Below are 27,683 nucleotides of genomic sequence, written 5' to 3'. Positions count from 1 at the left end.
TGTCAACTGTCATAATTGTGGAGCCAACCATGAGTCTAAAAGAGAGAAGTGCTTAGCATTTGGTCAGCAATGCCACAAGTGTAAAAAATAGAATAATTTTCAAAAGTTTTGTAAATCAAGCAAGCCTCATTCAGTTATTAAGGTCACTCAAAAAAGCATGTTGATCATATAGAATGCTGTAACCCTACTTTCTATGTAGATGGTGTATCAGTGGATAGTGAAAAGGTTAATGCAGTAGATTTGTTTGCAAAGAATAAAGTATTTTGTACTGTCCTAATCAATGGCATACCCACGGAGCTCAAAGTAGATACCGGTTCAAAGTGTATGTCAGCAGAAACATTTGCTAAAGTGAGGGCTGATGAGCAACTTAATTTAGGCAATTGTGTGAATCTTGTAGCTTATGGAGGTGATGAAATTCAAACCAAAGTTCTTAGTAGTGCTTTCATGCTATTCAGCTGGGAATACTTACAGCTTGCACTTTTATGTAGTTCGAAGACATGTGCAATCATTATTAGGTCTCTGAGACAGTTTGAGAATTAAACTGCTTTCTTTTACCAGAGAAGTCCATCACATAAGCACATGTCCCAGTTCCAGCATCACTGATGCTATTTTCTCAGAGTATGCTGATATGTTCGACAACAAGCTAGGCAATCTTCCAGTTGTGTACTCCATGAAAGTAGACCCAGATGTCAGTCCAGTGGTCAAACCAGCAAGAAGAGTTCCAATTCCTCATTGGTCAGATCCGACAACAAGCAAATCACCCTAGACATCCACATCCCACTCCCACCCCTCATTAGGGAAACCTCTGTAAAAAATTTCTCCAAAGCCAACTTCATGCTTCTAAAGACAGATGTGGCAAACTTCATGACACCCATGCTGATGGACAATAGAGGTACGACTGCTGAATCTTATACAGTTGCACTTTATAAGCACTTACATGAGTGCATGGATCGTGCAATCCCTAACAGAACCAAGATGCCATCCTCCCAAAAAGGAAGCCACTCTGGTATGTCCCCTGCCATAAACAAACTCTACAACAGAAGAAAGAAACTGTTGCAAAAAAGAGTAAAACCCCATGATTGGAGTAACTCTGTGGTCAGCCTCAATAAGAAGCTGAGATCCCTCATAAAATCCTCCAAAGCTAGTTATCAAAACAAAATTGCCACTGATTCTAAAGACAACCACAAAGCATTCTATAGCTATGTCAAGAATCTCAATGGCAACACTCAGATCTGCTCTGAGTTACAGCACATGACACTAAATATACAGAACCAACTGATATTGCCAACATTCTGTCAGATAGGTTCAGTGCTAACTTTACCCCTCTCTCATCCCCTAAAGGGCCCATCTCTATACCGGAAGAATCCAAAGTTCCTGTAATCACAGCTGCACAGGTACAAAACACACTCTCCAAAGCCAAGAACACAGCACCCATGGGACTTGACAACATCCCAGGCTGCGTTTTACATGAACTACAGAATGAACTGGCACCCCACCTAAGTATCATATGCAATCATAGCCTCACCTCTGGCTTTGTGCCCACTGAATGGTGCACAGCAATGGTTATCCCACTCCACAAAGGGGGAGTCACCACGGACCCTGGGAACTACTGCCCCATTAGCCTGATGATCCTGGTCTACAAGTCTATGGAATGTATCATCATGGAACTTATAAACAATGACATTGGTAATCTCCAAACTCTGGACCCTACCCAGTTCGGATTTGTAAAAGGCAGATCATGTCTCCTAAACCTGATAGACATCTTTGAAGCAGTCACCAAAGCCGTAGATGAGGGTAAGGTGGTTCACACAGCCTATCTAGATCTCTCCAAGGCTTTTGACACCATCCCCCACTCTGGAATTATAGATAACCTCACTAAACTAGGTATAAATCCCTATGTCACAAGAGGGGTTGCCAACTGGCTCAGTGACAGAGCCCATACTGTGAAAGTAGCAGACTCTAAATCCAACTTCAGACCAGCGACAAGTGGAGTACCACATAGTTCAATCCTGGGACCTCTCCTGTTTGGTATCTTTGGCTAACAAAGTTCACAGATGACTGCAAACTAGGAGCCATAATCGAAACTCCTAATGGTGTGGACATCCTACAAAAGGGCCTCACTGAGACAGATGCTTGGTGTCAAAACCATGGCCTCAAGCTCAATGCCAAAAAGTACATTGTCATCCCTTTTGGTAAAAACTCTGTACCCATGAACAACCACATAGGCGTTAGTCTACTTAACACCAAAAGTGTGATAAGAGACCTTGGGACACAGGTGGACAGTAGTCTCTCCTTTGATAATAACATTGCCACAATAGTCAGGAAATCCTTCTACGTGGCACACCTCATCACCAAAAGGTTTCTCATCCAGGAAAAAAGAGGTCATTGTTCCCCTCTACTCATCCCTCATTAGACCCATTATAGAGTACAATGCCCTTTTTGGTATGTACCTCACAAGACATCTACAACAACTGGAAAGGCCACAGAAATACCTCACAAAGAGGATTACCAGCTGCAAACACATGCCCTTTGCAGACCATCGCAAAAAACTCCAGCTTTACTCTGTCACATATTGCCTACTCAGAGGCGATCTCTGCCTAATATACAAAGCTATGTCAAACCCAGAGCTGTTGGACATGCTCCACTTAAAGAAATCCCAATCCCTCCACGCTACAAGCTCTTGGGACCTAAACCTTGTCACCACAATAAACAGAACATACTGGATTGATAGATTCCTGTCCCAAAGACTTCCCATACTCTGGAACAAACCACCTATCTATATCAAACAAAGCTCCTCATTAGCACTCTTCAAGAAAAATCTTGATAATTAGATGGGAGATAGGAAATTCACCCCGGGGATCACCTCTGTGGCTCTGCTTGACAGGGGCACAGGAAAATTATTTTCTTGGGTGGGAAAAGCCAGGGTACCATTTGGCTAGGCTTATATAGGCCCTAGTGCCAATAGCCTGGTACCTTCCTATGAACCTAGGAACCTATGAATAGCTATGCAGGATAAAGCCAAGGTCCAGCTAGACAAAATGGTGTGGCAAGGTGAGATGTGTCCAGTCACAGATCCAAGTGTGTGGTTGTATTCCATGGTAACTGCTCATAAGAAAAATTCTGATGAAATCAGAATATGCATTGACCCAAGAGACTTGAACAAGGCAATAAAAAGACCTCATCATCCTTTGCTTACAGTCAAGGAAATTGCAACCCTCATGCCAAATGCTACTCTTTTTCTGTCTTAGATGCCTGATTGCAAATCTTCACTACTGACTACATTTTTTTCAGCCTACCCATGTGTAATAATAGTTGATGATTTACTGGTTGGAGGTAATGGTGAAGCAGAGCATGACAGAAATCTCAGGAAAGTTCTGGACAGAGCATGTGAAGTGAATTTAAAGCTCAATCCTCTGAAGTGCATATTCAGACTACCAGAAGTCACTTAAGTAGGTCATTTATTTACCAGTACAGACTTATGACCAGATCCTTCTAAACAAGGAGCCATTCTTGAGGTGCCAGCTCCAAACGATGTCCAAACCTTACAGTGTTTTCTTGGTATGGTTAACTATTTGGACAAATGTATCCCTGACTTTAGTGAGTTTTCAGCACCTTTAAGAGAGTTGACATGCAAAAATGTTGCATGGTCATGGTTAGAACAACAGCAAAGAACATTTGATAACCTCGAACAGCAAATTGCTAACCAGCCTACAGTAAGATACTATGAAGTCCACAAACCAATAGTTCTTTCTTGTGATGCTTCAAAGTTCAGTCTTGGTGCAGTTATTCTTAAATAGGGCAGACATGTTGCTTATTCATCTAGAACTCTTACCCAAACTAAGATGCAGTATGCTAAAATTGAGAAGGAACTTTTGGCAATTGTGTCTGCATGTTCAAAGTTCTATGATTATATTTATGGCCAAGCAATCCAGATAGAAACTGATCATCAGCTTCTAGTCACTATTTTAAAAAAGCCTACGCATTCCGCTCTAGCAAGACTACAAAAAATGATGCTCAAATTGCAAAAGTACAATTTCAAAATGGTCTATACAAAGGGTAAACTTCTTTATCTGGCTGATACCTTATACAGATCACCCAGAAGTAGCATGGAACAGCTTGATGCAGAGAATTTTGACTTTGATGTTATGGAAGTGCATGCTTTTATTACCATGAGGCTTGATGAGCTAAGAAATTATACAAAAACTGATCCAATTTTGCAAAAGCTCAACCACTTCATCAATGTAGGATGGCCATCAAAGCAATCCAGTGTACCACCAGAAGTACAACCTTACTTTCCATACAGAGATGAGATGCTGATGGAAGATGGAATCATTTTCAAAGGTCCAAAAGTTATTGTTTTTACTTTTGTACAGCATGAGTGCATTCAGATTTTACATTGTGGCAACCAGGTTCAGATTCTACCAAAATAAGGGTGAGATGACTAGTATTTTGGCCTTCTCTAGCAATAGACATTGATAAAGTGCTTTCTTCTTGTTCAGTGCACAACAATACTAAGCTGCATTTGCAAAAAGAGCCATTTCAGCTAAGTCAAATTCCTGAACTACCTTGGTCAACAGTAGCAACTGTCATACTTGAGTGGAACAGTCAACATTACTTAGTGTTGGTAGACTCTTATCGCAACTGGTTTGAGATCAATTTGCTACCTAACCTAATGTCCAGTGCTGTTATTACTTTATCCATGTTACTAGCAATCCTAAATATCCTCAGTCAAATGGTCTTGCTGAACGTGCAGTACAGAATGCAAAGCAAATACTGACGAGGTCAAAGTGTGACAATACTGATATCCTCTTGAATTTACTCAGTCTCAGAAATATACCCATGACAATCTACTTGGCTCACCTGCTCAGAGACTTCTATCTAGGCAAAGCAGCCCAACATTTTAAGAAGCGTTCTTCTCAGAAGTTCAGCTATGATAAAATGAGCAGATTTCTTCATCCATTAAAAGAAGTTGAGACAGTGAGGATGCAAACTGTGAAAGGCTTTGATCAAACTGGTCAAGTGAGAGGCATATGTGACAAGCCGAGATCCCACTTAATGGAATATGAGGGTACAGAATACGGAAAAAACACAGACATTTTCTCAGGTATCAAAAATGATATTGCAGCATCGTACCTGTGATACAGACTCTAGATCTCATTGCAATCCAGTGTTTGTACCGACGAACATGTCACAGCATCCATTCCTATTCCTGATTGTATCACAGAAGTCCCCAAAGTTGAACATTCCATGAAGACAGTACCCGTTGCTAGATTCCATTCTGACTTTTATGTCACACGGTCAGGTCGTATTTCTAGACCTAGTGTAAAATACACAGCAATCTGGACATGATTGTTTTATGTGTCTGATTTTGTATAATTAAATATCAAATAATTAGTTCTGTATAACTGCATGTCAAAAGATAATTTCTGTAAATAGCATGTCATTGAAAACTATCATTACATATATGGATTATTTCTTAAAGAGGGAGGATGTAGATCAGAGCATGTGTATGTACCTTTAAGAAGAATTTCCAGATATAGCATGTGCATATAAATTCTGAGCATGTGCAGGCAGCAGTACCATTGTGAGAGAACAGCAAGAGTGTTAACATGTATAAGTGTGGTAGTCAGTCTGCTTATAAGTTTAAGTTTAAGTTACAAAGCCTCATTTCTGATGTGTTTATGAACAGAACCCACGAATGTTTGCTGTTTTATCCTGCCCAGATGAGTGACAGATACTGTGAGAACCTAGAATCAGGTGACCAGATGAGGTCATTCTGCAAGCCATATTGGATATTATATATTACAGGGAAGTATTTTGTATTCTGTTCTGGGGAACGTGACTAGAAAGAATGCTCATGTATTTCATTGTGCCTTGCTCTATCAAGTAAGTAATTAAGCAATAGTAATTCTCCTATATTCAGTCAGAAATATAGTGAAGCTTAGTTTAGAGATTTTTTTTCTTTATTTATATGAGTCTATCCATCGATATTGTTTTCAATATTTCATGTGATTTCAACTCTGTGGTTTACTGTAAATATATATTTAATATTTTCTTGTTCTTTTATTATTTATTATTAAATATATTTAAACTTTTCAAATGAGAGACTGCAGTGTTTGGCGGCCAAAGAAAAGGAGAAGTAGCATTAACATGAGAAGGAGATGCTGACTCTTCACCAGGGTTATGGAGGTAATGGGGAAGGGAATAACTGAACCCCAGAACAATAAAGGTCAGTACATTTCTTCCATAGTTCACAGAGGGTGATGATTTTGATAGTATTATTCATATATTTGAAAGGGTATGCAAACAGTATAATGTTGACCAGGGTCTCTGGGTACAGTTCCTGACCCCCTTATTCCGTGGTAAAGCTGTAACTGCTGTTTATAAATTGTCTGATACTGATTGGTTAAACTATGATAAAGTTAAAAAATGTTTATTAGAATGTTTTAAGTTAATACCTCAAGCTTACAGAACAAAAGTTTTGTGAACATAGACGCAAGGCAGATGAAAGTGTGTGTGATTATATTGCTGAGTTAAGCACTTATTTTCATACCTGGGTGAGTGGGTGTCAGGTCACCACTTTTCAAGGGCTGGTAGACCTTTTGGTTAGGGAACAAGCCCTTAGCAGTTTGCCTGCAGACATGAGAATCTAGTTAGCAGACAGGGGAATGCAACTCTGCAGATGAGCTGGAGAAAAAGGGGATCTCTATTTGGCAAGCAGGGCATCACTGCACAGGAAAGGGATACCCAGGGTTGCACATGATATGAGGGAACCCATGGTGTGCAGTCTAAACCACCCCAACAGAGTCTACCAGTAACAGGGTAAGCCACTAGTTCAGGTACATGGCCAGGATCAATGGTTAAATGTTATAAACGTAACCAGTGAGTCCAGGTAGCATATATATGTCCATGGAGGCAAGGTGGGAAACAAAAGGTGGGGGAGCCAGCATGTGGGAATAACAGAATGCCAATGGTAAATTGTCTGGTGACAACAAGGGCATGAAACTACAACCAGAGTTTGTATCCTATCTTGGTGGATGGAAAACAGACCACTGCCAAGAGAGACACAGCCTCTGATATAACCATTGTGAAGCCTGCAGTGGTTAAAGAGGAGCTGTACTTGCTTGGGCAGTCCACTCCAGTCAGAGCTTTAGGAGTGGTCCCATTCCAAATACCTTTGGCCAGGGTTCACCTTGACTGGGAGAGTGGAAAAGGAAGCAGGCAAGTAGGTGTGTTTGAGGATATCCCTGCAGATGCCTTGATAGAGAATGATTTTTATAATGCAGTACCTTGTGTGCATGCAGTAGCATGCAGTCAAGCTTGGAGACAGGCATGTGGGTCTGGTAGCCTGAAAAAGACCCAGACAGACCACATCTCTGAAGGCAGAACTAGTGTTGTGGCTAATTCAGGGAGGGAGCTACCCTGTAGCAGTGAGTCTGAAGATGAGCCACGGCTGCTGGTAGGTACTGATGCTCTCTTGGACTGGGTGAATGCAAGGGCAGAGGTGACTGGTAGTACCTAATCCGACAGTGAGGCACTGCTACCAGAAGATACTAGACTTCCTGTGGAAGAAGAGTTGGGAAACGTCACAAAGATAGAGTTGAGAAACACTCAGCTCTCAGACCTTACATTACAAGGCTTGAGGGGGTTAGCTAGGAAGGCACCTGAATCTCAAGGAAAAAGGGAGTCTGTATACTGGAACAAAGGGTTGCTGTATAGAGAGTGGACCCATGCTCCAGGGATCTAAACCTTGTCATCACAATGAAAAAAACATGCTGGAGGGATAGGTTCCTGGCCCAGTGACTCCCCATACTCTGGAATAGACTGCCCATACATGTCAAGCAGAGCGCTTCCTTGGTCCTCTTCAAAAGGAACCTTGATGATTGGATGGGAGATAGGAAATTCACCTTGGGGATCATGACAGTTGCCCTGCTAGACTGGGGTCCAGGGAAGTAAATATTGTGGGAAGAAATATCCAGGGAATTGTTATGGCTAGGCTTGTATAGGCCCTAGGGCCGATAGCCTAGTACCAATCTGTGAACCTATGAACCTATGAGGGAGGGCTAGAAGGTGAGGTAATGCAGCAGTTGGTAGTGCTGAGAACCTATGTCTGGCACTTCCAGCCATAGCCCATGACATTCCTTTTTCAGGTCATATGGGCATAAAGCATACCAAGAGACACATTATGCAGAACTTTTATTGGCCGGGATTGCCAGGGATGTAGCCAGGTACTGCAGGACCTGTGAGCAGTGCCAAAAAGTAGGCAAGGCAGGAGACAATTTCATGTCAGTCCTGCTGGTATGTCTGTGGGAGTGCTGTGGGGTGAAGCACCTAAAAACCACACCAACCATCCCCAGACTAATGGTCTTGTGAAGGTTAAATTCTACACTAAAGACCATGCTACAGGAATTTGCAGACTAGTTTAATAAAGAGCCTGACAAATATTTGAACCATCTGCTGTTTGCTTACAGATAGGTTACCCTTTGAGTTGCTGTATGGGCATAGTGTGAGGGGACCTTTAGATTTAATTTGTGAAGAGTGGGGGGTGAGTGTGACTCCCACAAGCAGTCTGTTGTGTCATATGTCCTAAACCTCAGGACAAGGCTTAGGGAACTAATGGGCTTGGCCCAGGAGAACATGGCAGGAGCCCAACAGCAGAAAAAGTCTGGTATGACAGGAATGCTCGAGCCAGAGAGTATGCTGTGGGAGAGCAGGTGATGGTGCTCATTCCTGTCAGACATAATAATCTGCAGGCAGCTTGGGAGGCACCCTTCAAAGTGGTAAGGAAGGTCAGTGATGTTAACTGTATGGTAGAACTGCTAGGCCGGAGGCATAGTCACTAATTGTACTGTGTTAACATGATGGAGCCTTACCATGATAGGGAGGCTCTTGTGCTGTGTATTTACAGTGGATGGCAGGAGGAGTCTGAGAGGGATCTGGTGACTGATCTCCTCAGTGAGGCACAGACTGAGATTTCAGTGGAAGGGGTAGCAATGTCCCAGCTGCTATCCCCTACCCATGTTTGAAAAATCTGAGCAGTGTTACAGGAGTTTGCAGACATGTTCATTGGGAAACCAGAGTGCACCCACCTGGTGCAGCACCATGTGGATACACGGCCCAAAAGACATATCAAGCAGGCCCCTTACAGGGTGCCAGAGTGAGTCAGACAGACTTTGAGGGAGGAGATACAGGAAATGTTGGAACTGGGAGTAATCCAGGAGTCCAGCAGTCCCTCACATTCCCCAGTGGTGCTGGTACTACAGAAGGATGTCAGCACCAGGTTCTGTGTGCACTACAGAAGAGGATATAGTCACACAGAGTCAGATGCCCACCCCATGCCTAGGATAGATGAGGCCTTAAAGAGGCTGGGTGGGGCTAAGTATCTGACCACTATTGATCTGACCAAGATCTACTGGCAGGTGCCCTTGACTCCTAATGCTAGAGAGAGGTCAGTCTTTGTGACTCCTTTTGGATCTTATGAGTCCATTAAGTTGCCCTTTGGGGTAAAAAAATGAAATTCCAGAGGCTGCTAGATCATATCCTAACAGGAGCAGGAGATGATGCCCTTGCTTACCTGTGGTTATTGCCATTTACATTTCTGGCAAGAGCACCTTCAGCATGTCAGGGAGATGCTGGGCAGACTGCAAAGGACAGGGTTGACCATTAAGCTCAGTAAGTGTCAGGTGGTTATGGCAGAGATCTCCTACCTGGGACATAGGGTGGGGAATGGTAAGATCAGGCCAGAACCTTGTGTACTATAGAAAGTATGTCCCCAATTATAGTACAATAGCTGCTCCCATCACAGACCAGACAAGAAAAAAACAGGTCAGATAAAGTAGTGTGGACCCAGCATGTGAGCAACATTCCAGAAGCTTAAAGGAGCTTTGGGAGGACCCCCTGTATTAACCAGTCCAGATTACAGCAAATAATTTGTTGTGCAGGTAGATGCTTCAAATCATGGGGTGGGGGCTGTACTTAGCCAGGTTTCCTCAGAAGGAGAAGAGCACCTAGTGGTATAGCTGAACTGTAGACTTTAGCCCAGGGAAAAATGTTATGCAGCTGTAGAAAACGCTTGTCTAGCCATTGTATGGGCACTGCAGAAAACTGTTCATTAACAGATCATTGTGCTGTGTAAATTAGTGCTATATGTTTATTTATTTTCTTAAATGCTGTGGTCAAAAGGGTAAATTGAGTCTATGGTGTCCATTGTGCATTCTCATTCATTTTAGAGTGGCTTTTTTGTACAGTGAAAATGTGTTTAACTTTATTTTCTTGAGGAGTGGGGTGGGGGGGGGCATGCCCTGCTCCATTCATCAAGTATTTGATATGCCAATGTTTTTCAAGCCAATTATTTCATATGACAGCATTTTTAAAGCTAGTTCTTTCATATGCCAGTGTTTTTCTAGCCAGTTCTTTCATATGCCAGTGTTTTTCTAGCCAGTTCTTTCAAGTGCCAGTGTCTGTATTCATCCATCTAAAACCCCTTTTTCCCATTTTTGCACATGTTGTCATCGGGGACATCATTTAACAGTGACAATCATCTAGAGCCAAGGCCAGTTCATTCTCAGGTCTTCAGTGAATCTATATCAAAGAAGAATGTTAAACTGCTTCATGTTTCATATGCCAATGTTTTTATGATTGCTATCAGATGCCAGTCTTTTTCAAACCAGTGATTTCACGTGCCAGTGTTTCTAGCCAGTTCTTTTGTGTGCCAGTCTTTCTAGCCAATGTTTAGTGGTACCCTTATCTGCATCTCCTTCACCACTGCTGTGGTGATGTAATGGTAGGGGGTGTGGCCAGTGTCATATTGGCCACACTCCCATGTCACACTTTGGCCCACTTAAAAGGTGGCAACCCTATTCCTGGATCCTTGTCCTTCCAACTCTCAGATATAGTTAACCACACAACAAATCAAACAAAAAAAGCAAATATATATATATATATATATATATATATATAGAAATAAATGACCAGAAAAAACAGGATCCACCACTTGAGAATTTATTCCAACCTCTAGCGCCTTGCCAGTAGCCTTCCAAGGAGAATACAAACAGAAAAATGCACCACATATTTATACAATAAAATTAATCAGTGAATAAAACAATTAAACAATTAAAACACTTAGTACATTCAAATAAAAACTCTCCAATTGCATTGTACATTGATGCCACCAGGGGCTAAGGTGCCATATCTTAATATAAAAAGGGTTTTCTTGTACAAAAGTTTTTTTTGTTATATTAATACCATATTAACTAATAGGAATGTGCTCTAAAATTGTACCTAACAGTCCCTGTGGATCACTGCCATGATATTTTTTTAAAGTGCATTGCAAGTGGACTTTCTAACTTCATTTTTAATATCCCTAACATGTTCCTGTATCCTAGTCTTAAATGCCCTCTTACGTTCACCTATATAAAACATCCCACATGGACATATAAGTGGATATACAATACTAGTGCCGAGGTGCTAGAGGTTGGAATAAATTCTCAAGTGGTGGATCCTGTTTTTTCTGGTCATTTATTTTTCAAATATAGTTACCTATGCTAATCTGCTGATATAGCTAAGGCTACTACAGTAGTGGTCAATATGAAGAATATAGTACAGTTGTGTTAAGTTTAACTTACATAACTGTAGATATTTGAATGATCACTGATGTAGTAGTCCCAACCTACCACCACCACCACCACCTTTGTTTTTTGGAGCGCTTTTTTAATGCCAGGGTACAGGCATTTATTTTTTGTTATCCTAGCCTTGTTCTTTCAGGGCTCAGCCTCACTCTCTCTGCTGGCAGGATAGCTCTAAAGGGCTCTGTGCTCAAACCTGTCTTTTTGTCAACTCAGCTCAAGCTGATTAATAGTTTGGGGGCATGGAAGGTACCTTGAATCTCTGACAGCTGTCCTGCTGTTATATCCTTGGCAAGATATGATCCATGTAGCTAAGGCTACCTCAACACCGATCATTCAAATATCTACTGTTATGGTAAGTTCAACTTGGTCAGCTGTACTATACCACAGTCTCCTCAAAATGTGAATCAGAAATCCGTAAAGATAAAACTGAATCTCTCCCTTTACATTCCATTACAGGTTTAATCTTTTGAACCTCTTCAGGGAATAGGAATGTTTTTTTTTTCTCTTACCAGAAACAACTTTAAAAGAAGGGTCAAGAACTTGGACCAGGCCCAAAGCCATGCCTAAGAGATTACTCTTTCCCAGAGTAAGTGATATAGAAAAAGATATATATATATATATATATATATATATATATATATATATATATATATATAGATACAGATATAGACACCGTTTTGTCCTTCTTTTGAAGAAGCAGATCTAGAATTGCTAGTAACAAGCTCCCATTAGATGGGCACAGCATAGTGACTATGCAAAGGTACTGTCCCTGCCCCTCCTCCCAGGATTCCCAGGACTGGCAAAACTGGCTCTCTGTTGCCCACTAGGAGACTCCCAACTGTGACAGAGGATGTGTCTTACCCTCAGTCCTTGGTGGCTATAGGGTTTACACCACTAGGTTCCAATGAAAAAGATAAGTAGTGCATAAAATCAGCATTGGTCACAGCAGAGTCACATACCTTTGGCTAAAGCAAACTAATAGCCTGCTATGGTAGCAAAGGCTGTGTAACAATCTTTTTCTCTTTCTGGCAGGAAGAAAGTATACCTCAAAATTACTTGTTCACTATAAGTCTAGAAAAATCTATTTCCAAATGTATGTGGATGATAGGAGTGCTAACATTAATTGTTAGTAAAGTTATTTTCATTCTTTTGTATATGCAATGCATGGATTTTTTCTCTAGATATTGTAATTGCTGCTGAAAACTCCAGGTGTACTTATCGTCTCACATGGTATGAATGCAAAAATCATAACTGTTTAATGCCATTAATGCATTCATATTTATAAAGTATGAAACAAAGAACCATGAAACAATGATATGTTTTCATGAACTAAGGTGGGACAGTCATCACAGTTTTACAAATGAAAACACTACTATACATAGGAAATGTGAAGTACTGAAGCATGTGGTTGTTGTCTTTTGGCTTTTCCAGGTTAGAGGTCACCACAACGGAACTCCGGTCCGCTAATGATTGGCAGTAGATTTTTATGAATGTCGAGGTGCCAGCTCGATGTCGAATGCCCACCCAACTGCGGTGAGGACATGCAGACTCCACACAAAAGGCACTCCTCGCACTCCAGCCAAGAATCGAATGGGGGAACCTCTTGCTGTGAGGCAACAACGCTTCTGCTGCACCACCGCTGGGTGATAAATCTTACTTTACTTTTAAAATAAGTGTTATCCTTAAAGATGTGAGTGACAGAAGCAAAAACAACAATAACAAAAAAAAAATACTAAAAAGAGTTCGGGAGTGGGAAGGGCTTCATCTTTGCATGTGGGTTTTGTAAGCAATGCAAAAACATGTATTCAGTAGCCCATATGATGTTTATAAAAATGATGAAATTTGTGTATTTTGACACTTGAGTAGCAAGTGAAGCATAGTTGGTAGGTAAATCAGACAGAAGTGCTGGCCATCAGAAAAATTTATCAGAAAAACGCAGTATGTAAATATTCTGAAAACTATCAACTTTAATATGTTTTTTTTTTGTATTAGATCAAATGGATTGTGTACCCTACAAGAGCATGCAAACAACTTACTGGAAATCAAGGAAGAGTTTTGATAGTTTAGATTGGGGTTAACCTGTTTCCTGTACTCAGTAACATTATAAATATTAAATGTATTTTAAAAATGAAGACAGCAAAACTGAGAGATCTTGAATGTAATTAATTAGTTTTAGAAGCTGTGACTTGGACATATGACTTTTAAAACTATTTTGTAATGAAAGTGGTTATTCCAAAGAAGTTTTTTGATTGAAGTGCTATTTTCCAGTACGTTGATACCTAATTTCTAGCAGCTTTGCTTGTAAGTTTTGCAAATGATAAATAAAATGAAATAAATGGGTTACTAAGAGAAAAATAGAGTAGAATTGTTTCATTTTTATCTTTTTGGTCAGAGAGCAGAGATAGTACAGTTATGTAAGTAAACTTACCATAGCAGTAGATGTTTGAATGATCATTGCTGCTGTACTGTAGCTATATGGGTTGTACATCACATAGGATGAGAGCCAGGTCATGATTAAATGGGGCCCTAGGTAGGGTAACGGACTAGGCCTCCCCGCAGCTATTCCAATGTCTTATTACTTGGCTGTTTCTCCCCAGTTACCATAAATGCTGTTCAGACCTATCAGTGTACATCCTGTTTTCTTCTTGAATTTTACAATAATTAAAGAAATTTGATTTATAACCATTATTTCAAATTTTATAGCACAGACATTAATGGCCACTTACTAAACAAAACAAAACTGCCTCCCACTGAAAACAGACCTACTATGAGCAATGCTAAACTTCTCTTTTGTTGAAATTCACATTCATTGAACATGTATTAAAACTCATTCACTAAAAATACCTTGAAACTCATATTCATTGAAAATGCATCTGGTTAGTGGTGGATTATGTACACATTTATATCTACAGACACATCCAAAACCCAGCAATCATAGCTACATTGTTGATTGCATCTTTCTCAGATGTCTGAACAAAGAAATAATAGTAATGATCAAAGTCACATTTGAGATTTGTTTCTCAGAACCACTCTGTAGCCGAAGTATTCCAAACTTAACACACAATCTCCCACCCACACACACACACACACACACACACACACACACACACACACACACACACACACACACACACTCACGCGTGTGCGCGCGCATGCACACTAGTTCTGAAAAGCCAGATTAAGGTCTGTCTAAATATAACCAGATTATAAGAGCATAAGGTACTTTCTTGCAGGGAGCCCCCCCACACCAGCCAGCAATTAGCAATTCTAGCCACTTTGTTAATTGCATACATCTCTTACTGTTATGAAGAAATAAATTACACATACTTAATTGGTAGCTTGGGTGAACTACATGAAACTGTATAAAGATCACTAGCATTGTACCATAAGATCCAGCCATGTGTAGCACCATTTAAATAGAAGTGTATTTATGACAGCATAAGCAATATTAACCACCTGACAAAATATGCTGAGTCAATATGCACAGTCAATATGCACAATGACTGCAGAAGTAAAAGTTATCTAAATAATTCCACATTAAAGAGAATTATTATTAATGCATAGCTGACTGCTGGCAAATGACTTTGCATCCCCCTTCCACATGAGATCCATACCAAACTGTCACAATGTCAAGAAACTATTAAAAGAAAGCCTCCTTAACAGCTGTCACAGTTCTTGCCTTAACCCTGCCTAGTGTCTCTGTAATCCACTTCACAGCCCTGCCTAGTCTGCCAGTAATCATTTCTTCCTCTCTCCTTCCCTATCCTACTTAGACACTAGTCCCCCTCCTATTTTCCTCACTTCTACTATCTATACTGCCCTGCTACCTTTTGTTACTGATCTCTTTATCTTCCCCTTCGTACTTACTTTAACACCACCACGTTACTGCTGCTATTCAAAACTCTTTATCTTCTTCTCTTTGTCCTCTCTTTTCATTACCAACCTACAAATACTTATCCATTACTTCATTTATTTTCTTAAATAATGCAGTTAGTTTATTCTGCCACTTATATACCATCCTGTCACCTATCTGTAGCTATAAACTGATTTGCAAATAAACTTGTCAGTCCTCGATGTTCAGTCGAATAACGCTTGTTTTATCTTATCTTATTGATGCTGAAACTTATTGTAATTGCTAGCTTCTCTTCTCTGTGTTGTTGTGTCTTTCAGCTTTTTCCCAGTTAGGGGTCGCCACAGCAGAACTCTGGTCTGCTAATGATTGGCAGTTGATTTTTACATGCCGAGTTGCCAGCCCTGATGCACAACCTTCAACGAAGGTACACCCATTCACGCATGTCTCCACACAGAAGACACTCTAGCCGAGAATCGAACCGGACAGCGTCTGACTGTAAGGCGACAACATTACCGCAGCACCACCACCGCAGATACAGGTTCTCTTCTCTGTGTACTTATCTAATTTTTTAAATGTTTGGAACTTTTCTCCTCGTGCCTCTGCTGAAAATGGGTTTCTGCCTATTCGGACTTTTCCCAATCAACAACTGTCAAATAAATAAATACATTTTACTGGTTCATCTGCAAATGCAGTGCCTGCCGCTCTTGAAGAATGAGTTGAGTATGTTACAAAAAAAAAATGATGTGCTATTGATATAGTGATAACATTCCTAAAACTAGATCCACTGTGCCATAGAGAATGGCTGGCAAACAAGAGCAACAGCATCGCACTTACTAGGCATGCAAGTGTGGAGACTATTAAAGGACCTAGCCCAAATTTCCAATTGCTCTAAAGCACTGTCTGGTTAAGTGACATACTCAATGTCACACAGGGTGAGGCAGAGAACTGATAGCGTGATCCAGACACAAAATCTTAAGGCAGACTTGAAATCTGGATGAATAGGAATGTGATGACATGCACCTTTTAAATCCATGGCTACTAAGAAACTCAAATGAGGAAGAAGGGGTAACAGGTTATAAAATGGAAGCATTTTGAACTTAGGCACTGTCACAAACTGTTTCAGGAAGGAAAGATCCAAAATTGATCTCCATCTCCAAGCATCTTCTCTCTTTGGCACTTGAAACCTTCTTGAATAAAATCCTTCCCCTAAAAGAGGAGGAGCAACAACTTCTATTAGCCTCTGAGACAGCATATGTTGCAAGGCAAAAAAAAGAGAAGAGTTTGGTCTGACAGATGATGGGGAATCCCCTGTGAAGGAAGAAGATCCTCCCACTGCCATCTGTAGCCTAAGTGGATCATATTCAGGACCAATTTGTCTGAAAAAAATCTTTGTCAAAGACACAAGGATTGTGATTCAGAGTTTATGGGAGGATTAAGGGAGTGCTTGTGGGGCAGTTGGGGGCAAGGCCCTCATGTAGTCAATCAGACTTATATGGCTGTCCTTTGTTGTGGGGTGTTCCTGCTTTCTTTTTGGAACCTTACTGCAAGTGTTTTAAATGCCTGCATATTAGCATTCTATTGGAACTGTTTACTTTATTTATTTATTTATTTATTTTTTGTCAAAGTTAGACAAGGAAGCAGATATTCCTTTGCAATACTTAGAGGAGGGCTGAACATTCTGACAGATTCACTGAATCAGCTTTCCCCTCTCATTACACTCTTTGATATGCTGCAGAAGGTCCAAAAAAACAAATCTCTATCAAAGGGAGAATTGAAAAATGTCATTTTATTCTGGGAAAGTAACTACACAGACCTCTTTAAAACAGTTCCGATGTCAGCACCCATGAAGAAGGTACCTACAGAATCTAAACACATTTTAAAAAATGAGTAGTGAGTTTTAAAATGGAAGGAACTAAACTGCACAGTCAGTACATAAGGGGTTAGAGAAGATATGTGTATCATCACTAGGTGTACCTTCTATGCAGTTTTCTTGTGGTGAGGGAAGACCTTATTTGTCTGTCTTCCCATAGTAATGATCTTTTCCCAACAGAGGTGAGTGAGATTAAAAATACCTGCTGGTAACAGGGATTAGCTTGTAAAAATCATTACTACAGATCCCTGTAAATACTTACCAGTGGGATAGTACCATCTGCTGTAATGAAGGAAGCCTAAATTGCCTCATCCTCACATATTTTGTTTATTTCTGGCAACTTACTGCCCAATGTGTTCTTAAGTAGAATGGCTAACTCAACCCTTACATTTTTTTCCCAGATGTATGTGACATGTTTAAGGTCCAAAGCACTGTCTCTGAGCAAACTTACACTTCTGTAAACCAATTACATCTACCTTTATTTTTGCAAACTGTTTTTTTAAAGCATGAAATATTTTATCAGGTAATTAATGTCACTGACATTAACTGATAATAACTATATAAGTGCTGGCAAATTTAAAACTGACAGAAAAAAAATGGTTCGGGAAGCACTGCATTGCTAGCAACCTCTGAGAATGTGGAAACTTGGAGCCAAAGTGCAGTGAGAGAATGTTAACTCAGCACTCAAGTTACCACAACAGTAGTAAGGAAAAAGAAAAAAATCTCATGGACACTCGCCCCATTTGTTACATTTCATTTCTTTTGTGACTTTCTTCTTTTCTCCTGCCCATGTACTTTTCAAAACATTAGTCTGGTGCGCCCTCAGGAAGATCTTTGAAGACTTTAGTTCATCTACCTAGTCAGGCCTGACAGCTCATGTATCCATCTCTTCTGTCTCCATTAATTGATGGAACACTTCAAAACAATTTGGAACAGCAGAAGGGTCAGGAAACGTGTTTTGTCAGTGGCATTCCTGTTTTCGTCTTTCAGAATATATGGAAGTCTGTGTAATGCTTTTCTTACTGGATGAGGATGGGAGGGATATTGTGGCACATTTCTCTGGGGCTGCAGCAACTCTTGATTGCTAAGGGGCAGCCTCCTTGTACTGTGTATCTCTTAGAATTGGTGGCCGGATCATCTCCATCTTTGACCCCTCAAAAGGCAACAGCATCACCTATGAGGGTGAATAACAGATACTTGCCTTGGAATTTTATTTGCAGAATCGTCTGGTGTTTGACTGAAGTATATAAACCATTTTGATAGCATATAGAAGTAAAGGAGGCAAAAGCCCATCTTTTATGTATCATACCTAGTGCAAAATTCTGATAATGATGTACCTGGTGGTGATATATAGCAAAGGGCTACACCTCCTTTAAATGCTGTAGAAGCCTTTAACTCTCTGTAAAATTTAGAACATGGGTTATAAATTTGCTTTGGAGCACCCCCCCACAGATTTGGGGTCTCAAGACTCTCTGCACCATTGCCACTGTTGATAGAGGCTGCTGGTGACATATTTAAGGCTGTAGGTAAATATTCCTCCAGGAAAGAGCACAGATCATTGATGTCAATTACTTCAGGTTTTCCACAAACCACAGGTTGTTCCTGCAGTTATGGTTCTACAGATCCTTCAACTTATTGACAGATTTGAAGGCTTTGATCTTAGATGGAGAACTACATTGTGCACAGATGAGAAATGGTAGTCTGTACATTCAGTAAGCAAATACTTTCAGGATACGCAGTCATCCAGTGCTTACTTCTGAGGGGCACTTTCACTCATAAGTATAGCGACATCTTAAAATAGTGTGCATGTCCAACTTCATTGATTGGTCTGAATATTGCTGGGCTTGACTGACCTGCTGGAGATGTTACCATCAATCGTGCAGAGCCTGCTGAGGACCAATTGCTTATCATAAGGAGCTAATACTTGACTGTTTCTAACACAACCATGTTGAGTGGCTAGTTGACTGAATCATAGAAGCAAAAAGCATAAGAAAGTCAAAACCAAGTGGAGTGCTGTTGGAGGGACACAGGCATGCAGTTAATGTCATGAAGGCAAGGCCCACACATCCTCAAAGTTATTGTATATCTATATCTATATATATATATATATATATATCTGTAAATATATATATATATATATATATATATATATATCTACATCTAACTATATCTATCTATAGCTATATATATATATATATATATATATATATATATGTATATATATATATATATATATATGTGTATATCTATAGCGGCTATGGTGGTGCAGCTGTTAGTGTTGCTGCCTCACTGCAAGAGGTTCTCTGGTTCGATCCTCAGCTGGGGTGCCTTCTGTGCAGAGTCTGCATGACCTCCCTGTGGTCGTGTGGGTTTCTCCAGGTGCTCCGTTTCTTCCCACATCCCAAAGACATGCTGTAGGTGGACTGGACACTCTAAATTGGCCCTAGGTGTGAGTGTGTGCATGTGTGTGCATACTGTTGAAGGTTGGGCGCCAGGCTGGCAACTCAACACCATAAAACTCCACTGCCAGTCATGAGCAGACAGATAATTCACTGTGGCGACCCCTAACCGGGAAAAGACAAAAGAAGATATATATATATATATATATATATATATATATATATATATATATATATATAATGTTGGGGGGTGTTTGCCCCCACTACACACATACAGATGCAAGTATGTTCTTCATAATTTCTAATCATGCAGTTGGTTTTCCAGTAATCAAAACTCAGTCATTTATAGGGAAAATACTTCCAGAATGCATTTATTTAGTTTTTGTTTATATGGAAGGCAAATTGGCAACAGTACATTCATTTCTACACAAGACCTAGGAAAGTCTGTTAACATTAGTAAGGTATTGACTTATAAATTTTACAGTAACTATAAACATTTTAACAAATATTAAGTGGGAAAATAAACTGCAGATTGCACAAGGTAATGACTGCAATAAACTTAGAGCTCATTGTTAATTGCAAACAGCTTAAAAGTAGAACTGAACCAGTTTGTTATATAAATTCAACAAGAGCAGCCCCAGTGACATTGTAACATGCACTAAAACAGAGAAATAAGAAAGAAGATGAGAGCAGCTGTAATGGGGAGACAGAGAGAGGGAGAGATGGGGCGGGGTGCACTGAATTAGACATAGAAGCATACAGTACAGAAAATCCAGGAAGAATATTCTGGATTGGTGTGTAATATACAAAACTATATGAAAGGCTGATATAGACATGACACACAGCAACGATGAAATAACCTAAAAATACGCAAGGAGAAAAGACATACAACACGACTACAGTACCTAAGCATAAGACAAGCAGAAATAAGGCAGGACAGGTTTGATTACATCGTTTATTAAAGGGTGGAGAAAGAACATTGTAGGAGCAGAAGGGAGGTATTCATAAACAACTATATATGTTATAAGGCTACCTTGCATAGTCTTTAGGTAGTATTCAAGCAAAAAGTGATTTAGATAGAAAACTATGTGGCTAAAGAATTGAGCACCAAGATGACTGGTCACTTTTTCTGAAGCAGCATTTAAAATGTTGTGATCTCTGGGTGCACCCTACTTAAGTTAAGCCTATCTGAGTTACAAACATCATCTTTCGGAGGTTGCATAGCATGGTGACTCTGGGATGCTTACGCTACACATTTTAATTAGCATCCACTAACTTCAGAAGGGAAAGCTGTTTTCAAAATGGACAAGAGTGTAGCTGTGCTGCTCTGTGCTGAATGGGCCAGCATTTGCAGTTATTTAATCTGCAGAGCTTGTGATTCATGAACATTCATTAGTGGTAATTAATGGGATTCATATGCATGCTAAAACTTTTGTGTTTCTAAATCTCATTACAGACAACTGGTGCAACTCTACCAAAGTGCATAGATTACACTTCTCAGATGCTGACAAGGTGTATGAACACTGCTCTAAAATGATTCTTATCTGTGAATATAAGTAAAGAATCACAAGGAATAAATGCAGTCTGAGGGTCATGCTGCTCAATGCTAGAAGTCTAAATCTCAAAATGCACTTGCTCGAAGCACTCCTTAAAATGGAGAACATCATCATTTGTGCTGTAACAGAGACCTGGTTCAGAGCAGCAGAAAGCGCCACCTGCACTACCAGGCTATTAATCATTCCACACCTTGACCTTTCAGCCCAAGAACTTGGACCGAAGCTCCAAAGGTTTTGGTGTTTCCATATTCATAAAGGATGTGCACACCTCCAGACTGGTAGCCCAACATAACGCATCAGAGATACTTCGGGTGCAACTAGCACTGGGTAAGACAGCAATTCAGGACGTAGCCTGCCATAGGTCCCCAACCATGTCCCAAGTCTCACAGTCCATATTTCTAAGCACCCTGGAGAATATTAGGGTCCAACCTAACATTCCCATACTGGGCGACTTCAACTAGACCTCCATTAACTGGGAAAACTACTCATGTACCAATACAGTTGCCCAACGTTTCCTGGAATTCATTAATTCCAATGCCCTGGACCAGCTCATTCTTACCACCACTAGAAGTAGAACCATCCTTGACCTGGTCATTACTAACATGGGCGACCATTGCTCTACACCAATAGTCAACTCCTCCCTGGTTAGACCCCCCCCCCCCGCAAAGGTAACCACCATGAAAAACTTATCCAATGCTAACTGGGCTCCTAAAAACAGAGGTGGCTAACTTCTCGGCACCCATGAAAATGGGAATAGTTGCATGACCGCTGAATCATACACCAGTGCACTGCAAGAACATGTACACAAATGCATGGATCTCACCATACCCAATTGAACCAAGACGCTCTCCTTCAAAAAATGGAAGCCAGTCTGGTAGTCCCCTGCCATAAACAAACTCTGCAACAGAAAGAAAAACCTGTTGCAGAATAAGGTGAAGTCCCAAGACTGGAAAACTCCCTTATCAGCCTCAACAAAAAGTTGAGATCCCTCATCAAATCTTCTAAAGCTAGCTATGAAAACAGAAATGCAGCAGATAGTAAAGACAACCACAAGGCCTTCATCATTCAGCTATTATTATGTAATGAATCTCCATGGCAATACCCAGATTTGCTCTGAGCTACTGCACAATGGTACCTCCTTTACCGAGCCAACAGATATTGCCAATATACTGCCCCCCCCAAAGGACCAATCACAATACCAGTAGATTGCCAGGTACCCAGTATTACTACTGCACAGGTTAAAACAGCACTGTCTAGGGCCAAGAATACAGCTTCTATGGGACCTGATAATATCCCTGGCTGTGTTCTACATGAACTACAGAGTGAACTGGCACAACACCTGTGTGCCCTGTTCAATCACAGCCTCACCTCAGGCTTTGTCCCTTCCAAATGGTACAGTCGTCCCTCTCCACAAAGGAGGAGCGACTACAGACCCTGGGAATGATCACCCATTAGCCTGATGAGTCTGATATGCAAAGCTATGGAATGCATCATCATGGACCTAATAAACAAGGATACAGGGAATCTCCAAACTCTGGATCCCACACAGTTTGGTTTTGTGAAGGGTAGATAATACCAGCTCAACCTTGTCGATGTCTTTGCATTAGTCACCAGAGCTGTGGATGGAGGTAAGGTGGTTCATACAGCCTACCTTGAGCTGGCCAAGGCCTTTGACACCATTCCCCACTCAGGAATCATAGAAAAACTCACTAAGTTAGGTATCAACCTCTATATCACTAGGTGGGTTGCAAACTGGCTCACAGATAGAACCCACAGTGTGAAAGTAGCTGACTCCAAGTCAGACTGCCGTCCAGTCACGAGTGGAGTCCCACAGGGTTCCGTCGTGGGTCCTCTCCTGTTTGGTATCTACTTGTCTGAAGTCCAGACCAACACAAAGAGACTCTGGCTGACAAAGTTCACTGAAGATTGCAAGTTGGGAGCTATTATTAACTTCCCAAGTGATGTTGACATCCTGCAGAAAGGCCTCACTGAGACCAATGACTGGTGTCAAAACCATTGCCTTAAGCTCAATGCCAAAAAATGTGTTATCATCCGCTTTGGTAAAAATTCAGTTCCTATGAATTATTTATTTATTTATTTTACATTTGTTAACAAGGAAATTCCGACTGGACCAGGTTAATTTTTAGCGGAGGCCCGGAGAGAAAAGCTCCGGCATCAAGTTATACAAATACAGTACATCCAGAATAATACACAAAACAGGTTACATCATGTATGCTGATCATAGCAATATAACAAGAAATTAATAAAACACTCCAGGCAAAAGAAGTTATAGAACATAGGTAAAAGACAATGTCAGTTACAGTACATCCAGCATACTACACAAAACAGGTTTTATCATATATGCTGAGCATAGTAATATAACAACAAGAAATTACCACATTGATGGTAGTCCACTGAACACAGAAGGCATTATAAGAGATCTGGGAACACAGGCTGGCAGCAACCTCTCTTTTGACCACCACATTGCCACTATGGTCAGAAAGCCCTTCTATGTGGCATAATCTCATTACTAAGGGTTTTGCATCCAGGAAGAAAGAAGTCATTGTCTCCTTCTACTCTTCCCTCATTAGGCCAGTCATCGAGTACAATGCCCCATTTGGCATGTACCTCACTAGACACCTGCAACAACTGGAGAGGCTGCAAAAGTACCTCACAAAGATGATCCCAGGGCTTAAACACTTGTCCTATATGGAGAGACTCAAATAACTCCAACTATTCTCTGTCTCATATCACCAACTTAGAGGCAATCTCTGCTTGACTTACAAAGCCAGGTCTGACCCAGCTCTGTTAGAAATGCTACATCTAAAGAAATCCCAATCCCACCGCACCACATGCTCCAGAGACCTCAACATCATTACCACAATCAACAGAACATGCTGGAGGGACAGGTTCATAACCCAGACACTGCGCATGCTATGGAATAGACTTCCCTTATATGTCAAAGAGAGCACCTCACTAGCCCTCTTCAAGAGAAATCTTGATGAGTGGATGGGAAATAGAAAATTCACCCCGGGGATCACTCCAGTGGCTCTACTTGACAAAAGCACTGGGAACTAATGTCAGATGGCACAATGCCAGGGTAATCATATGGGATAGGCTTGTAAAGGCTCCAGGGCCATTAGCCTAGTACACACCTATTAACTTATGATCCAAACACCTGAACAGACAGTTGATCAAAGCTTATTCATAGGTTCATAGATTGCTACTAGGCTAACTATCCTTGTGGTCTAGCCAATTATCTCTTATGAGGATCAAACCCTGAACATTGTGCTCATTAGGTAAATAGCTTAACCATTATGCCACCCTCCCAACCCCAATATGAGAGGTCACATGCAGACAGGATGTTTTTGACTCAGTAAGTTGCTAGGGAAGCAAAGGATTAAGGAGTTTAAAGTGAGTAACGAATAATAAGATGAGGAAGAACAGACTTTTGTTCAAACATATTAAACAGTTGTTCCTGGAATACTGTAAATGCTAATGTGTTAGTTAAGATGGAAATAAGAAAAAATCAAGGGATATCAAGAAAAGAGACAAGACATTCTTCAAGGAGTCAGAAAGAAGTGCCACCATGAAAAGGGATGCCATAGAGTATCATGAAGGCATGAGATGCATCCATGTAAGCATGCTTTCTGAGTACCATTTCAGGTTCTGGGCATGCTATACAAATGCTGGCTATAATGATAACCCTATAAGCTCTCTGACTGTGTGAAAGACCTATACTGCATGGAAAAGGATTGTTTGTTTCACTAGCTTGCAGCTTTTTTTATTTTCTCCCTCATCCAAATATACACTGCATTACAGCATCTCTCTCTCTCTCTCTCTTTGCACCTTTTGCTTAATTAGGGTGCCTTTAGAGAAAAGAAAATGTCCAAGGATCATCTGTACATCATGAAGCTAACTTGATATTGCAGTTTGACTCTCAGTTGGGCTGCCTTCTTTGCACACTCTGCATGAACTCTGTCTGTGTGAGTTTTTGCTGGGTGCCCTGTTTTTCCACATCTGAGAGATAATCTGTGGGTGAAGTGGAAGTCCCCCAATCCGAATGTAAATGTGAGTGCCATTTGTGAGTTGAAATTTGTGTGTGTGTGTGTGTGTGTGTGTGTGTGTGTGTGTGTGTGTGTGTGTGTGTGTGTGTGTGTTTGTATTTGTCCATCATTCTATATACTTTGTCCCATCTAGGACTGGTTTATCTGCACTGCACTGTACCTTCTGAGTGTCAGAATAAGCTGTAGATCCCTCCATAACACTGAAATGGATAAAGTAGGAATCAGCCGAATAATGGAATGAATGAATTGCTACTGCATGAAGTCAGAAGTATTATCAAACGCTGTCTCAATTTAAGAAATATTAAAGAGTTAAGAAAATAAGTAAATAAAGGGATAGTCTATTCACATATACTATATGTCTACATTTTCTCCACCATTAAAAAATGCACCGTACCAGGTTACTATGCAAAATAATGACAATAGTTAATCTTACCTTTAAATGAAGTCCATATCCAGTTTCAAAATATATCTGAAAAATTAAAAGTAAATTAAAAATATTATTAAATCATATACCTTGATCTGTGTTAATAGTTACTGTCTAAGGCCTGCAGTATGGCTGCTGAGAAAGTTCACCGTTTTTATTGGGTAACAGCAACTGTTCTAGCTCCTCCTTATCAGTTTGTCTATATACACATTTGTTGATCCAAATCAGCAACCCCAGTGAGGTTCTTATGATGTTTAGCTCAACAAAAACATTTTCAAAGTCAATCATATTAATGACCAAAAATCAAAGATCTGGTGCTGAAGGTGACATATTCTTCTTCTCCCTGTTCATAGTGAACAAACAGATAAAACAATCACTTTTGTGTTGTCTGACTAAAACACTTCCTTCTAAGGAAGCAAACTGTCAGTGATCCACCATCTATCCTCATGACAATAAACAGCAACATAGTGTAGGGAACTGTGAATAGCATTTGGTGCACGATTATTAACTGCTAGGTGAATAACTTTTATATTTGTTTCTTTTATTTCATTTGTTTTATTAATATTCCTTAATAAGAGTAGACCACTGATTCCAGTGAGCCACTTTCAAATTCACCCTGGGGTTATACACAGAGAAAATAATAAATTGATGTTACAGAAGCAAATATATAGCAGTAGTACTTTATAGTGCTTAAAAGAAAATATATAGCAGGAGAAAGTCATGCATGAAATTGCTGTTGCAAGTGTATTGTTTAGGTGATATTGATTGTATATTGCTTCAGAGGAAAAGGGGAAAAGGCGTAGGCAAGCAGACTGGTTAAGACAGCCCGTAAAACTCCCCCAACACCCACAAAATGAACACTTTTAAAGGTGGGTTTCACGGAGTCTACAGTTTCTAAGTATGCACCAGCGGTGTGTGTGATGTGTGTGGGGTCTTTTCGATTTTTAATATGTTTATGTTACTGCTCACTTTGTATATATAAGTATGGAGAGTGTGGATTAAATCCCCATGAAGGGGCACAGAGATGGATTTGACTTCCTGCCAAATCACCACTTTAAAAAAAAATTAATGCGGTTGGATTCCCAACAATTTGAACTCACTGAGCAAAAGATCTGTTGAGTTGACTATTGAGGACTCATTAATGAAGCTGAATGTGAAAGGATTTAAATCCCTCATCATAATGTCAGATGAAGTCATGGAAGCTGAGTGGAATGAATGTCAAATTCAACAAAATGTGAGCAAGGTGGTCATTCATAAAGGTGATAACCTCTTATGCAGGATGATACCATTTCCCAAGAAATACTTTACAGAAACAATAGTAAACAATACTAATAACTACAGCTTAACCATACTGAATTGTTGATCTTGTCAAGACTGGCACAGTTTGCCCATGAGGACAAATCTGAGTGGGAATATATCAATGGGATGGGATAAATCTGTTATCAATGATGGCCTGAAGGGGGATGTATAGCAAAGAAAATAAGTAAATATGCAAAATAATGGCACTACTATATATATATATATATATATATATATATATATATATAGAGAGAGAGAGAGAGAGAGAGTTGTTTATTTCAAAGATTTAAAGTATGTTCTACTAAAATATACGCCATTGTTTCTAACAAAACCCATGCAGATCTTTCCATATCTGATTCCTTTGCTTTCATGTTTTTTTTTCAATTTGACTTAAGAATACAGAAACATAAGTACTACAAGAATAAATACTATCACGCTTTTATTACTTCTTGCACTGCATTATCTAGTCAGAATAGTGGTCTCTAATACCTCATTTTGGAAGTGGCTGCGGTGTTCACACAAAGGAGGTAATTTTTAAATTTTTACTTAGTTAGATATTATATCTGTTTGCATTGATGAGGGCATACC

The 27,683-nt window shown here is 40.2% G+C and overlaps 1 protein-coding gene across 1 annotated transcript in view; it reads right to left on the bottom strand.

Annotated features, from left to right (window-relative positions):
- LOC122796735 (desmoglein-2-like) overlaps positions 1-27,683 on the bottom strand; it is a 1,204,637-nt gene that overhangs the window by 944,881 nt on the left and 232,073 nt on the right. Inside the window, exon 2 of the mRNA XM_044065444.1 lies at positions 25,806-25,841. Coding sequence (XP_043921379.1) covers positions 25,806-25,841 — 36 coding nt within the window. The remainder of the gene's footprint in view (positions 1-25,805; positions 25,842-27,683) is intronic.

The sequence above is a fragment of the Protopterus annectens genome, chromosome 3.part0 (genome assembly GCF_019279795.1).
Source record: "Protopterus annectens isolate FY-2018-M chromosome 3.part0, PAN1.0, whole genome shotgun sequence".
NCBI lineage: Eukaryota > Metazoa > Chordata > Ceratodontiformes > Protopteridae > Protopterus > Protopterus annectens.
The sequence above is the reverse complement of the archived record's forward strand: the minus strand, read 5'-3'. Positions and strand labels throughout refer to the sequence as shown.